The sequence below is a fragment of the Pollachius pollachius genome, assembly GCF_949987615.1.
Source record: "Pollachius pollachius genome assembly, chromosome: 7".
NCBI classification, from domain to species: Eukaryota; Metazoa; Chordata; class Actinopteri; order Gadiformes; family Gadidae; genus Pollachius; species Pollachius pollachius.
In genome coordinates, this window is record NC_136940.1 from 18,609,633 (window position 1) to 18,625,532 (window position 15,900).

General features: G+C 45.7%; 1 protein-coding gene across 1 annotated transcript; it reads right to left on the minus strand.

Annotated features, from left to right (window-relative positions):
• Positions 1-5,317: 5,317 nt before the first annotated feature.
• LOC307078519 (Krueppel-like factor 4) lies at positions 5,318-8,436 on the minus strand. The gene is made up of 3 exons (XM_079740379.1): positions 8,054-8,436; positions 6,742-7,825; positions 5,318-6,401 (listed from the first exon to the last, which is right to left on the minus strand). Exons 1-3 carry the CDS (start codon positions 8,123-8,125, stop codon positions 6,226-6,228), a joined length of 1,332 nt encoding a protein of 443 aa, XP_079596505.1. The 5' UTR covers positions 8,126-8,436; the 3' UTR covers positions 5,318-6,225.
• Between the last annotated feature and the right edge of the window lie 7,464 nt (positions 8,437-15,900).

Here is a 15,900-nt window from a genome sequence, read left to right on the forward strand (position 1 = left end):
GTGCCAAATCTATTGATTTGATTTGCATGGTGTGTGTATATTCACCCTCAGGCAGTACAGAAAACCTGTCTTCACTCAGTCCATTGTTCTAGGTCTATTCGCTCCATTCACATTGTACTAACTACTCTGAACACAAACATATTATATTTCCTCATGAAATGTAAAATGACATACGAGACACACACACACACACACACACACACACACACACACACACACACACACGAACATGCCAACCCCTGGACTGCCCCCTGCCTTGCCTTTTGGTTCACTGAGAAAATTAGCTTGCTTTGTTGGTGTGCGCGCCGTGCACTTGCATAGAAGCAAACACAAAAATGACTGAGGGGCAATGTTAAACAACCAGGATAATGACCCTGTTAGCAATTCTAGACCGAATAACCATTTGTGTCCCATCATTGGTCAGCTATAGACAAATAAATAATTATTTTGATGGAGAGAAGGCGTCTCGTATATGTGTATGTTTTTAAATGTGGTATTGTTAAATTAATCTTCACGGTGCTGGAGTAACGATTTAAGTGCTCTTAATTGAATGTAATTAATAAGTTCCATAGCTATCTCTCGGCAATTAGAGAGTTAAATGGTCTGAGAATATCTGTTCTGTTTAACTGTATACACACTCCCATACACAGACTTTATGAAGACCAATCTTAATCCACCTGCAATCATGTCCTGATGTGCTTAAACCATCCACTCACCACAGTAATATAAACCACTTGTTTTTTCCTGGCTTGGCTTCCTTGTCTTTCTGCATCCTGAAATGTTTCTTTACTTGACCCTAGGGCTTTGTCTTTCTCAATTTATCTTTCTCGCTACATCTTTAAAATAGTGAAGCCTTCGCTCTTTGTCTCTCTCTATCTCTGTCTCTCTTTGTGTGTCTCAATCTCCGTCACTCTCTCTCTGTCTCTGGCTCTCTGGCTCGAAGACTATGATGAAGAAATCTAAAACCTCTGCGGTAGAGCAAGAGACGGGGGAGAAATGTGAGACTGGTCTGTCTCCAATAAATAGACATATCGCTTGCGGAATTTGTCAGGAAAGTTAAGACTTAGATAGCTGGTTATGTAATTAGCATTGGTTATAGAGATTTTCTATAGAAGAAAACTAATGTGAGTGGATGAGGCTTTGAGAGCGGGATTTTGAAGCTAACTTAACAGTTAGCTTCTGCTGGTGAAGTCTGTTTTCCGCAATCACACACTCGTAGATCAACACCTCCAGCTGCATGATTGGCCGAAAAACATGTGAAGTGAAAGAAAGTGAAACGCCCCATACACCCAGATCTGACCTCGTCTGCATGATGAATAGTAGACTCTTCATACAGCATAATACATGTACAGTATGCACATAGACTTTTCAGGTTATATTTATTACTTGAACAATGGATGGCGACTAAGAAGGAGCACAATTAACCTGTCAAACACAGCTTTTTCTTTGCTTGATGAAAAAGCATTATTGTCTTGTATATAGCTATACATTTTAAAGGATTTTCATTCCCACCACCACCACTACTCCTTCAGTCAGGGATTCTCCCACATGTTCTTTGAGGAATGTTGTTTTGAAAGGTCCTTTCCCTGAAGGAGGATTTTTTTTTGGTAGGAAAGGAATCGTAACAGACAACTTTAGGGCTGCGTTGTGCAACGATTGACCGGGAGGTGAAATAAGTAGTCTGGATGGATGGGGGAGTTCCTGCACTGTCCCTGTAAAACAGCAAAAGTCTGTTTTCTCTCTCTCTCTCTCTCTCTCTCTCTCTCTCTCTCTCTCTCCCTCTCTCCCTGTCTCTTGATCCCTCCCTCAATATCTCTCCGTCTCTCGCTCTGTATTTTTCTCCTTCTCTCTCTCTCTCGGCCTCTGTGTGTTTGTGTGTGTGTGTGTGTGTGTGTGTGTGTGTGTGTGTGTGTGTGTCTGTCTATCTGTCTGTGTTGAAAAGAAAGCGAGACATTGCTAGTTGAGAATGTAAAAAAAACAAACACTTCCATACTTCTGTCAGTGGACCCATAATACCCCGTGGACTTTGAAAGAAAGTGCAGAACAACATACTTCCCACACACCACATCTCATAGACGCGGTGGCCATCGAGTCTTTAGCTCTCTGTTTTACGACTCCAAAGTGAAATCGTCCGTGCATTAACATCAAACCCACTGCCCCCCCCCCCCCCCCCCCACTGACTCCGATTGAACATGACGGCGCGTGTGGGGTGCACAACGTGTGTCACCTGTGATCAGGGAACCAAAATAAAGACCTCTTGGCTCCTTTCCTTTTATTTTTGTTTCTGTGGTCCAATAGGATCTCTTTGTAAAACAGCAGGTATTCCTGCCCCCTGGGCTCTATAAACACTGAACGTGATGTTTATCTGGAGGGAGCTCACTATATAGGCCTGGCCTAGCCAACAGGCCCAGCGCTCAAATGGCTTTGCACACATTGATAAAGAGTTTAACTGTGCGGAGCTGCTCTTCGGTTTTTTTATGTTATCTTCGTGTGTGTGTGTGTGTGTGTGTGTGTTTGTGTACGTGCATGTGCATGTGTACGTACACGTCTGTACATGCGCGTGTGGGACTTTTGAGAATCCATGAACTCACTTTGAACCTGTCCGAACCGTGAACACTAATAATACACCAGAAAAGTGAAATGAAAAACGTGGGTTTTCTGCTTGAGGAGGCAGGCTCCACCAAAGGGTTCACCTATTCTCATCAGAGGCAGGCAGCCACTTTGTAACTCTGAAGAAATTACTGACTGTACAACACTGTGATAACCTACTACATATGACTCATCAAACTGAAACTGAACCATAAAATAAACCACACAGTCACCACTGACTAGCCTCTGGATGGGGGCTACCACAGGGATAACACTATTTTTAGCTTATCCTTTTCCATTTCCTTTCTTTGCTCACAGAGGTTCATATTTCACTGTTTGACCTGTCCTTAGCGTCTGTCCTAATTTCTTTTTTTCAAATGATAACAGGTGTGCACTGACTTTAGTGAGGCGTATTATAACCCTTGACGTACAAGCAGTCAACTTGAAGAATATCCCAGAATCCCTAAAGTTTTGCCATCAAATCGCCTATTCATACCAGGTAAAACTGGGACTGTGCAGAGTGGGGCTCACAGACACCGGGGCCACAAACGCAGACCCTTGAAATTTGTCCTAACTCCAGGAGCAGCGAATCATTCTTGACTTTGGCTTTCACTGTGACAACACAAAAATAGTTACAGATTTTCTTTGATTCCAGCATTCTCTTCATTTTCATTAATCTTTATCCTATTATTTTCCCCTTGATTTGGGAAAGCAGGGGACTTTAATCTGCCATTTTCTTTTTAAAGATAGGCCAATTCTCCTCACTCTCTCTCATGTGCTCAAGTAAAGAAGAAGGCACTTTTAATTAAGCATCTACCTTGTTATTCTTAATTGTATACTATAAAAAGGAAACCAGGGCCGTTCTGTATTCATTCGAATGGACAACAAATATTTATATAACAGAATGATTCCTTATTGAGGCGGTTGACATCCAGCCTGATTGTAAACAAGTAAACTAATTATATCGGTGGAAATTGGCATTAACGTAGCTACATCGGCAAAATCAGAAAAATTACAACGACGTTTAACAAGACTGTGTACACTAACGTGAAGTAGTATTTAATTCAGTGACGGACATCTCGTTCAAATGTTCACAGACATCGCAAATGAGTATTGCAGTGCAAGCAGTCTCATTATCTTCGACAGACCTTTGTCTCTAGACCAAATTGAGTTGGTGATTTAACATAGCCCACACAAACACCAAATTGTTTTGCAGCGAAAGTGTATAATATTCCATGACATGTTCTGGCTTCATCCAGGACGTTTGATAAATGAAGGGCGTTTTCTATAATTGGAAAAAAACTTTTTTTTAAATCCTGGTAACCAGGACCCTGTTGGAATCCTGAATCAATATTGATGGAGAAAGACTGCAGGTGTTTAGTGAAGAGGATGTGGTGAGCTGCAGGATTCTGAAGACTGTTCAGTGCACTCTGCGCATTTCAGGAACTTTCAATAGTCTGGCGAAAAGGTGGACGAGAGACACACCTTGAAACGTGAAAAGTTTGCTCTGTGTCACCCAAGGTACAGCTCAAAGTACACATATGTGGGTGGGTAGGTGTGGCCTCACTGCCTTCCCCACCCCGTTTCTGTGCTTGGCTCTTTGCTGTCTCTCATATTCACCTCCCCCCCATCTCTCTCATTGTCTGGCTCCCTCTATTATTTGCAGTCATCCAAGTCATTGCAACAAATCACAGAGTAGCACAAACTTGGCAAACACCCACTTGTCTTGCAGGTTCGTTTATGTTATTATGAATAGTGTTTATTGGTGCGCACAGACAGGATTCTCATGTTCTCTTTACAAATGTCTCTTTCTTCTCCACGGCTGCTTCTTTTCCTTTCCTTCCATCCTCCTGTTTTTTTTTCTCTCTCTCTCTCTCTCTCTCTCTCTCTCTCTCTCTCTCTCTCTCTCTCTCTCTCTCTCTCGCCTCATATTGCGGGTGCACGGATACCGACGCAATTCCTTCCTCTCACTGCAGCGTCGCAACGGAGGGGCAGCGCATCCCGCGGTGGCCGGCGTTCCGATTCATAACCCCTCCAGACTAAACTCTCTCTCCTCTCTTTCCTCCCCTCTGATGAACTTCCCTTTTTCCTTGTGTTCCGTTTGTCATCCTGGCCCCTCCCTCTCATCTCCCCTTCTGTCCTCCCCGGCTCCTCACCCACCCGACCACCCATCCCTCCTCCCTCTCCGCGCCTTGCGGTGTTGCGCCCCTATGCCCAGACTGCAGCCCTAGCTCTATCTATATCTGGCCCTCTCCCTGTAATTATGTCAATGTAATGCTTGTATTTATAGCCCGTCACCACAGCCTGCTGGCACACGCGCCGCCACAACTGCAAGGAATTCGCTCTTCCTCCTGTTCCTTCAGAACAGGAGGGGGTGTGTGTGTGTGGGTGTGTGTGGGGGGGGTGTTGGCCTGGCGACACGGGGGGCCAGATGAAAGACGTCCGGGAGAGATGCTGGGGGGCGGGGGGGTGGTGGTGTCTGTGATTGTTTGTTTGTGTGTCCAGGACAGATGAGCTAGCCATCTGTAGCTTATAGCTTTATCTTCCATTGGATATCACGGGTATACAGTAGCTAGCCCACAGGTTTAATTACTAGATGGTAGTGTGCGTGTCCGTGCACATGTGTGCACTTCATACCTTGCTTTGGTATAGCCCCCCCCCCCCCCTAACCACTTCCCTCTTTTGCCAATGCACACACTCGGCATACAAGATTGATGTTGTTCTTCAATTAGTTTAATATGTACATTAAAATAAACTATTTACATTTTATATATATATATATATGTAAATATATATATATATATTTAAAAAAGGGAACTATTTACAAGGCACAGTACACTTATCGAAGACAAAACAAACATGTCTTAATGCCACGGGCTAGGCGTGCAGCCCGTTGACTATCACGTCAAAGTTGAGATGGCTTGCGCTGCAGAGTTCCTGGTTCCTACGGTAGGACCCTGACTGTATCTCCAACACTATTCCAGAACACTCGCACAATCAACATTCAGTTCAAGCCTCCACACAGGGAAGGGCCGAAGAGGCAGTTTTAGTAAAAAAAAACATTGTCTTAAAGCTTATTTCATGTGCTCTTTACAAATTACAAAATATAACACATAATTAGTATAAAAAACAAATTCTTCTGATTGTCTCTAGCCAGTGCAGAATATGGCACTTTGTAAGGTGTGTGTTATATGTTATCGAAGGCACTAAGGGTGAAAATGCATAATGGCTTATTGCTTTCGGTTGAGGTCAATGCTCTTCAATAGATTGTCTGCTTCCAGTTGTTTCAGTGCTGAGTGTTTGAAAGGTCCTGCCTGATGTGCTGTCGACTGGAACACACAGTATGGCTTTACAGTAGTACCAGCTACAAATTTGTCTCAAATGTTTTGTCCAAACAGAATGAAACTGTTTCTGTCATGACTGGATATTGCATGTTGTGGTTTTTTGGTTGTTTTTCTTTCTTTGATAGTCAAAGTTGTCTCACAATTGCAAAACAAAACCAGAGCATTTAAATAAACACATATATTACAACAAAGTGTCCCCTCTCATAAGATGCTTTGGTGAAGAGTTTCGTCGTTACAAAAGTCTTTTGTTTGTTTTTTATTTCTTCCGGTCTCGGGTCTTGTGTGAGCATCCTCACATGTGTCGCTTCATGTGCAGAGCCAGGTGGTCGGAGCGGGAGAACGCCCGCTCACACAGGTGACACTGGAACGGACGGTGACCTGTGTGTTTGCGGAAGTGGCGTGTGAGTTCGTCGGAGCGGGCGAACTTCCAGCCGCAGCCTTCCCAACTGCAGTGGTATGGCTTCTCACCTACAGAGACACACGCGACAGAGGGGAAACAACGGTGAGCTTGAACCCAGTAAAAGATACAGGGTTTGATGCATGGTTTTGGTGCAAAAAGGCTACCTGTGGTTGGCATCCTTAAAGGTGCCCAACACCTGTTAATGTAAATTACTATGTATTGAAAAGCAAATACTGAATTCTACAGACTACCAAATAGTGTGTCCTGTCACACGAATATAGTCCTGTCATTGTGACACAACAAAGTATTTGGCATAACTGAAGTACAGCACAAGTAGGCCTATTTGGCATGACTTGTTTCATTTCAAAATAAAATACAAACATAATTCAGACTTTTATTCAAACATACCGGTGTGCGTTCTGTGGTGCGCCTTCAGATGCGAACTTTTTGTGTACGTCTTTCCACAACCGGCGTACGTGCAGGTATGCGTCGCGGTCCGTTTCCTTGGCCACGATCTGCGGCCCCTCTTCGGCTTGGTGTCTAACATCTCCAGCGGGGAGGACGGCGGAGTGAGCAGCACCCGTTGGCTGCCTGGCCCCTGCTGCTGCTGCTGCATGCCCAGGGCAGCGTCCTCGCCGTGGTACATGCCGGGGAACTGGTGGTGGTGGTGGGAGTGGGGGTGGTGGTGGTGGGGGTGAGGGAACGGTAGCTGCATGCCCGGGTATCCCCCTGTTGGTGTGCGGTGGTGAGGGTGGAAGCCCTGCGGGTAGGTGAGAGACGTCGAGCGGCACATCTGCTGCTGGTGGCCCTCGGAGCTCATCAGGTCCTCCGGGCTAAGGGGCGGGGTCATGCTGCCCACCGCAGCCTGCGGGGAAGTCGCCGAGCGCGGCTGCGGCTCGAACGACATCATGCACGACAAGCTGCCTTCGTGCTTGATTTTGGTGCAGTTCTGGGGCACCATGGCCAGGACGGCTCCGTACGACGGGGAGGAGGACGACGACGTGTCCAGCGGAGAAGCGGGCTCCACTTTGATGCCCAGTGGTTCCGCGAACAATAAGTCCTGAGTGCCGCTGTGGAAGGGCGACGTGGAGACCAGGAAGCGACCCTGGATCCCGTTGGAGGGGCTGCCGCTCTCGCAGAAGCCGGGGTCCACCACGTCCGAGTGGAGGAGCTCGGCCATCAGGCTGTTGTTGTTGTAAGGCGGCGGGGGGCTGCTCATCTCGGGCTGCACAGAGGCGTAGTTGGGCGGCTGCTGGTGGTGATGGTGGTGCTGGTGGTGGTGATGCTGGTACATGGAGGTGGCGCAGGGGTCCTCCTGGTGTCGGAAAGACTCGTCTAGCCCGTGGGCCGAGGATGAGCCAACGTCAGAGGCGACTGTGTTGGCCAGGATGAACTCCAGGTCCAGGAACTCCAGGTCCTCCACGTCTTTTCCTCCGAGGCCCTCGCTGTCCGTCACGACGGGGTCGAGATTGCTCAGCTCCACCTTGAACCTCTGGACGCGCGGAGGAGAGGACAGGGTCGAGTGTCAGCAGAGGTACCGAGTCGAAAGTCATGCTAAAACACCAAATTCTGCCTCAGCCTTGCAGTCTAGCCAACTACGCTGCATATAAAATATTTTTTTAACTTATATTTGTTCACTATTAGGCCTGCAGCTCAACGCGTAAAGTGCCATGCGCAACTCGTAAACGCAAAAATAGAGAAGAAAGATAAATGTACTTACATCTTCCCAGCTTTTTTCCTTGTGGTTTGCAAACGTAGAGATTGACGGTAACATGGTCCCGCTTGAGGCCATGGCACTTGTTGTGAACGGCACCCAAAAATAAAGTATATATTCCTAAGAATTAATTCTTAATATCAAAGAAGAAAGTCAACAAAAGCTCCCCGAAGATCCTCTTTCGCAGAAGCTGTGAGAAGAGTAGTTTCTTCTGCCGTCAAATGCAACAAAAAAATAAAGTTCTGCTCCAAAGTCATGTGCAACTCTTGGTTTGTAGAGGGCTTAGAATAACTCATATAAATACTGTGGAGCGTCTCGTCTCCTAAGCGGAGCTCCGTTTCCCTCTCTGCGTGACAGAGCGAGGTGGTTTGTGTGAGCGGAGTGTGTGAGCAGGCGCAGCAGAGTTATGGCTCCGCTCCGCTCAGCCTGGCTTCTTAAACCGTTTCACGGTGACCACGCCCCCCCCCCCGCCCCATCCCCCCCACTCTGTGAAACCTGTCCAACAAGTGGTCGAGTGGAGAGAGAGCGAGAGAGAGAGAGGGAGAGAGTGAGAGAGACAGAGACATAGAGAGACAGAGAGAGAGCCATTACCACATTGTAAGAATATGAAAAGGCAACGATACCGAAAGGAGACGCGCACGTATTACATGAAATAAAAGATGTAGTGCCATGGGCAATTATCATGATTGTATTGATTGCTGCTATATGTATACGGTATGCAGCATATCCGGTTGTAAACTAAGAACTACATATCAACAGATGTAGCTCTGCGTATTTGCCAAAAGTTGAAAACCCTCTTGTCTCTTGTCACCATCTCTGTTGATCCGCAGCCTCTGGGTGCTGCGTAAACTCTTTCTACCTCTGATCGTTTTAACGCGTGGAACGGCAATCATCAGTCGTTTAGAAACAACTACATCGCTTTCAAAATCAAACTATCTTATGACGAATTTTCTGCCTTGCAGACCGCAATAACAACGACCAAGCTTTTCATCTCCGCTGTGCGCACACCAGCCCGTCTCACTCAGTTTTTCTGCATCAGCCAATAGGACACGCGACATGGTTCTGTGTTGGTATCGACAATATCGTTACAATGGTAAGACAGTAACGGACATTTCATTATACAGTAAAAATAACTAAAAAGTTATTTGGGAACCTATTTGTATTCATTGTTATAGAATTACACTGAAAACATTTATAAATTCACTTAAATACAAAACATTCCTGTGGAAATAAGTGAATAGCAACTTTCTACATTGCATGCCTGTCTCTTTATATGAATATTTTTCTTCCAGCCTTTTTCCAGATGATTTCCTTAAAAAAATTCTTCCCTTATCAAACGTCATTATGCCAAATGCATGCATGACCACCACACACACCAACACACATCCACAGACAGACAGAATGACAGACAGAATGACAGACAGACAGACAGACAGACAGACAGACAGACAGACAGACAGACAGACACAAACGTACAAACACACACACACACACACACACACACACACACACACACACACACCCGCTCTCACTCACAAACCCCCAAAGCACACACACCGGCTCACACACACACACACACACACGCACACACGCACACATGCACACACACACACACACACACACACACACACACACACACACACACACACACACACACACACACACACACACACACACACACACACACACAAACACCAGTTCTTACTCATACACACACACAAACACAAACACAGACACCCATCCCCCACCCACTTTAATCACAACACTCGCCCCAATGAGAGGACATGTTGGAAAAGCGATTCGGTAATCGCCCAGCGGAATTACCTGCTGATCCTTTATTATCAAATCGTCTTAAGTCATTGTAACAGAGGGCCGGGGATGCACACAAAGCCAGGCGTGTCTCTCTAACACTGTGTACCTACGTTCATTGGGTTTAATCACCAGGGAACGCGCATTAACTGAAGAATAGGTTGCGTGTTACGAAACATTTTAATCTATTTTTGGTCTGTTTGGTCTTGGTGTGTGTGTGTGTGTCTGTGGTGTGTGTATGCATGCCCGTGTCTCTCTTCATAAGGAAAACCTGTTGATCTTTTGTTATCGTTCTTCTTCTTCGTCTTTGTCCGCTTCGTCTTCTACTTAAGTTTGAATCGAGTGCATTGTGTGTTACAAATTCTTATCAGTCACACACACACAGTGAGGATAATGTGTAACGTTTTGTCATAACATCACACACACACGCAACAAGTTTTTAACGGTTATCTTCTGGATTGAGACACACGCACACACACACACACACACACCTGTGCTTCCGCAACACTGCGTATGCGTGGGACACACATTCCACAGCACAGCAGGAGAGCACATGTAGAGAAAAGGGGAAGAAGTAGAATCATCATGTCCCCTTGTGACCTTATGATACACTTGTGGAGTCGCTGCTAGCGGGAATACTCTGCCAACCACTGAAATGTCACCGAGGGGACAACCAAAAGATGTCACCTTGCAGGGACAACCAATGAGATGTCATCTGTAATACCCCTAAACAACACACACATATTCCCAGAAGATGTGATGAGGTTTTATCAATGACTTGAGTGACTTATGTTATGTATCCTCCCCACAATAGATTTGTGACGTGTGTGCGGTATTGTTACGTGAAGCTATGCACCTGTCTATAAATTGTTGTCCTGACATTCATCTCTTGAGGCTTTAGTTTTTTGCGTGCTGAGGTCAATGGAGAGTGACTAACAATATTGCGTAAAAAAATATGGAAGTTCTCGGTCCGCACATTCCTTTACGTCACATACTATAAACCTCCCTCTTGCCTCAGAAATAATAGAGCATTACATGCATTTAAACGCAAGCTGACCATATAATATACCATATCTGTGTGTTCTCCGTAGCTGTCAGTAGTGCTGGACAGCGCAGGGAAACTGCAGCTGATGGTGTATGTAGTGTAGTTACAGACAGCATCTCCAGCATCTCCACAGTGAGTTCCAATTCCTGGAACTCACTGTGTCTGGGAGACAGGCGACAATCCAGAAGTCTTTGCCCTGTTTAGCGATGGTGCTTCTTAATTGAATTGGCTTCATCTGCATGATTCAACTATTTGTTTGTCACCAATTAAAAAAAACTACGAATATTGAACAATGCTTCACGAAACAGAGAATTGTGTGTTTCATTGCCACTGGTTTAAATGTGTGTTTGTGTATCCATCCTTTCAAATACTTCCTCAGTTTTTCTTAAGAAAGGGTTGATTCATTTTTGGAAACTGATATCCTGAGATGATGCCAACCCAAGTAAATATTATCTGTTACCTTGGTTTCTCCCGTCTTATCTCGGAATTAAGAATTCAAGATAAAATGATGTGGAATTTCCTGTTTGTAGTCCACCTTCGTGAACAATGTTACATGTTTTTAACCTGCCGATGTAAATATCTGTATTTATGTCAGCCATGACAGCTTTCTCTGTCTTGGCTGTCATGTATCAACAATCTTATTCTTCCAATTTCAAGATCCTCCTCACCACCTACAAAGCGCTTAACAACTTTGTACCCTCGTACATAACAGATCATTGCCACACCCCCACTCGCCACCTATGCTCCGCTGATGCCAACCTTCTCACCTCCGTCACCAAGACCAAGTATCGCACCCTGAGGGACAGAGCCTTCGCCATCGCCGCACCTACCCTCTGGAACTCCCTCCCTCTGGCCATCCGGAACTCTGACACACTCTGTTCATTCAAAAGTCAACTTAAAACCTATCTCTTCAGGACCACCTACAACATTTGACAAATCATCCTCCGCCATCTTCCACTCTCTCCCACTCTCTTAATGTGTTGCCTATTGTTGTGGTGTTGTTTAGTTTTTCCCTTTTGTTTGATTGTCTGTACTGTCTGTATGTATTCCTTTCTTATTTGTAAAGCGTCTTTGAGTATTTAGAAAAGCGCTATAAAAAACTGATCAATTATTATTATTATTAATATTATTATTATTATTATACCTGTAGTCAGCATACCTTACAATGAGGCCACATGTAGGTTGTTATATACTCAATAAAATGGAATTCCATAGAACTGGTTGTTGACACCAAAAGGAAATACGCCCTGAACGCCATCGTTGTTTCTGAACGCTGCAATACAATTCCCTGTAAATGTTTTGATTGAGTTACATTTCGTAATGCCTCAAGTTGTTTTTAACACCATCGTGAATTGTATGAATAAATGCGAGTTGAATAAACCTATTCCCCCCGAAATGCATTACATTTAGCTGTACAGGTAGTCTGAGAAACATAATTTGTCTCTTGATTTTGTAGTTCTTCTTGTAGTTATTCAAACTATTCGAGTATTCAAATGTAAATATCTCACACGTGCTGTGTGTGTGTGTGTGTCTGTGTGTGTGTGTATGTGTGTGTGTGTGTGTGTGTGTGTGTGTGTGTGTGTGTGTGTGTGTTTGTGTGTGTGTGTCTGTCTCTATGTGTTTCTGTGTGTGTCCGGACCAGCGCACACACACGCACACACACATGCACACACACACACACACACACACACACACACACACACACACACACACACACACACACACACACACACACACAGCGCTCCGTGCCGGGCTGCTGTGGACTGGAGAGAGCGGGGAGTAGTTCTGGGAGCGAGTGGGCTCTGTCCTCTAGCTTATATAGGCGGGTTATTTTTAAACCCACTCCCACTTCCCCCCCCCCGCCCCCCTTTCCCTTTCCTTATTTCTTATTACTTGCACTTCCTCCCCCAGACTTGTACAGGAAGCCCACTTTGGCTCTGCCTCCCTGCTCCTCGTGTTTGGGTCGGCTCTGACTCAGAATGCAGACTCAGAATGTGTGTGTGTGTGTGCGCGTGTGTGCCAGCACGTATTTGTGTGATTAGTGTGTGGTTTTTTTTCTGTTTTGGCAGGAGTGATGAGGAGGAAGGGAAGGGGGGGGGTGATAACGCCGGGACATCCAGGCAACCCGTGAAATAGCAACAGAGGTTTAGAGCGAGAGAGACGCCCCCGCCACACACACACACACACACACACACACACACACACACACACGCTCTGCCTCACAAAGAGATGGAAAGCGAACGGAGGAGATTAGAAGAAAATATAAAACTTGAGCTATGAGGAGATGGGAGAAAAAGAGGGAGAATGGGGGAGCCAGGAAGGGGGAAGGGGTGACAGTGTGAGAAAGACGTCGAGACATATGAGGGAGGAGGTGAAAAGAAAAAGGAAAGGCTGGCACTTGTTCAGAGTGGGACATGAAGGGGCCTGGGTCCACTCCAGGCCTTCCTAAATAGTCCCCATAGAACACCTCCGAAACAGGGGGAGGGAGGAGGTGGTGAGGGAGGTGGTGAGGGAGGAGAGGAGGACGAAATGGAGGAAAGGAGGGGGAGGAGGAAGGGGAGGAAGAGAGGGAGGAGAGGGAGAGGGAGGAGAGGGGGAAAAGAGGGAGGAGAGGAGGAGAAGAGGAAGGAGAGGAGGAAGAGAGGGAGGAGAGGTGGGGAGAGGGAGGAGAGGAGGAGGAGAGGGAGGAAAGGAGGAGGAGAGGGAGGAAAGGAGGAAGAGAGGGATGAGAGGAGGGAGGAGAGGATGAGAAGGGGGAGGAGAGGAGGAGGAGAAGAGGAGAGAATGGAAGGAGAAGGGGAGACAGAGGAGAGGGGGGGGAGGCAGATAGGGAGGAGAGATAGAGAGGAGGAGTAGAGTGGGGAAGAGTGAGACGATGAGATAGAGGCATGGAGAAGAGAAGAGAGACATGGGGGAGAGATATAGAGAAGAGAGATACATGGAAGAGAGCGAGGAGGAGGAGGATAGAAAGGGGAAGAGAGAGAGAGACAGGATGGAGAGAGAGACAGAGAGGGGGCAGGGCAAGTAAGACGATAAGGTTGCAAATTCAGAGAAAATGTTACAATGTTGTCAGTCGGCAAATCAAGAGCCAAGGGGAAAAACCACAAATACACAACAGAGAAAAAGTCTTGTCTGTCAGAGAGAGAGTGAGTTAGATATAAAGAGAGAGAAAGAAAGAAAGAAAGAAAGAAAGAAAGAAAGAAAGAAAGAAAGAAAGAGAGAGAGGGGATGGACTACTATTTGAAGTTAGTGTTTTGTACAAACATTAATGTTAACATAATGCTGAGGTGCTGGTTGTGAGAGTTTGCCACCACCACCTTCCAGTGAGTACAACACAGGACATCAACGACTAAATGTCACAGATCGGCTTCTGTTTACTTCCACACAAAAGATCACTGTATGCTACACTGACCAACTGTAAAAGCACAAACACCGACGCCTACCAACACTCACTGGGTAGGGCATTGTTTGAAAAGATTTGTGAATCTGTTTCATCTTGTCACCACAACATTTGGCAACGTAAGCATTTACGGCCAACCAAAAGACATGCCAGCGATGCTGCTTTAATTTGTCTAGTGTTGTTTTTTACGTGCATTAAAAGGTCAAGCCGCACACGGGAATTCCTTCTGGTAAACCGTGAACGTGAGGAGGAAGGCGAGGCGAGGGACTACACAGAGAAACAGAAATGAGAGAACCGGAGGAGGAGGAAAGAAGAAGAAGAAGAGGCAGAAGAAGAAGAAAAAGGAGGAAAAAAATGGAAGGCAGAGATTCCAGGCATAGTTGTGGGCGATCTTGGAGCGACGGGGATAAACTACAGTTCTCTTATGGGACAGGCCGGAGCTGCTGCTCTGGTTTATGTTCACCTCTGATTGGTGAGAAGCTGAGGTGCTGCCTTTGCTGCTACGGGACAACAACCAGGAAGGAATGATTGATTTGTGAAGTTTGTTTGTGTGAAGTTTTAGCAATCTATGTCAGAGGTTGATCTTATTCAGAACATTAACACACTTAATGGATAGGAGTGTGTGTATTTGTGTGTGTACCTATGCATGCGATTGTGTGCATCAGTGTCGGTGTGAGCAGGTCTTTGTATTGTGTGTGTGGTTGTGTGTGAGTGTGTGTGTATGTGTGTGTGTGTAAGTGTATTTGATTGCATATATGCACGTATGTATGTATGCATGTATATGTGTGTATCTCATTGGTCTGATTTTGTGTGTGCGTGTAAGTGCGTGTGAGTGCGCGTGTGTGTGTGTGCTGCAGGTCGACCTGGGGCCTAGCACCGCGGCTTGTAAAAGGTGCTATTCCTGGGTCATTAATGGGCCTCATTGGACGCAGCTGTGCCTAGCAGGGAGGAAGCAGGGCCTCAAACGGTAGTTTTGAAACAAACAACACTAACAAAGTAGTAAGTGCTTCACCTGGCTGGTAACACTTAACACATAACACCCACGCTCGCCTGGCAACTCCCAAGTCTGACATTTTTATGTTAGTTTGGTTCATTGTTCATTTACAGGCAGTTTTATATCGGGGGATTACAATGCTTGAGGCGGTGAGGTGTTCCTAATAGATACATTATGGGAGAGCATATTGCAGTGTGTGTGTGTGTGTGCGCGTGTTTGTGTGTGTGTGTGTGTGTGTGTGTGTGTGTTTGTGTGTGGGTTTTTGTGCCTTTGCGTGTGCATCCATGCGTCTGTGTTTGTGTTTTTGCATGCATCTGCATTCTGAGGAATTTTTATATGGAAACTGAATGGATGTAAAGGAATAAAAAACGTGCACGGCATCTCTTGAAAGTAAAAGAAAGGAACAGTTTTGGCAAGAACAAGGATCAGGTACAATTATGGCAGAAAACTTTAACGTGGTGGAACTAATGTGGGTCTACGGTGTGTGTCTGTGTTTGTGTGTGCGTGTGTGTGTGTGTTCGCATGTTCTCTCCATCCAGTATTGTATTGTTTTTGTACTTTCTGTGCACCATTAGCGAACGTGTGTTGATTGGCAGCTGAGGCGT

What these genes read in the sequence shown, in the direction of transcription:
- LOC307078519 (XM_079740379.1), bottom strand. Translation starts at nt 8,125, where the DNA reads ATGGCCTCAAGCGGGACCATGTTACCGTCAATCTCTACGTTTGCAAAC. An exon ending in AGGAAAAAAGCTGGGAAGAT is followed by an intron (nt 7,826 to 8,053) that starts GTAAGTACATTT and finishes CCGCGCGTCCAG; the next exon opens with AGGTTCAAGGTGGAGCTGAG. An exon ending in GCACCACAGAACGCACACCG is followed by an intron (nt 6,402 to 6,741) that starts GTATGTTTGAAT and finishes GTGTCTCTGTAG; the next exon opens with GTGAGAAGCCATACCACTGC.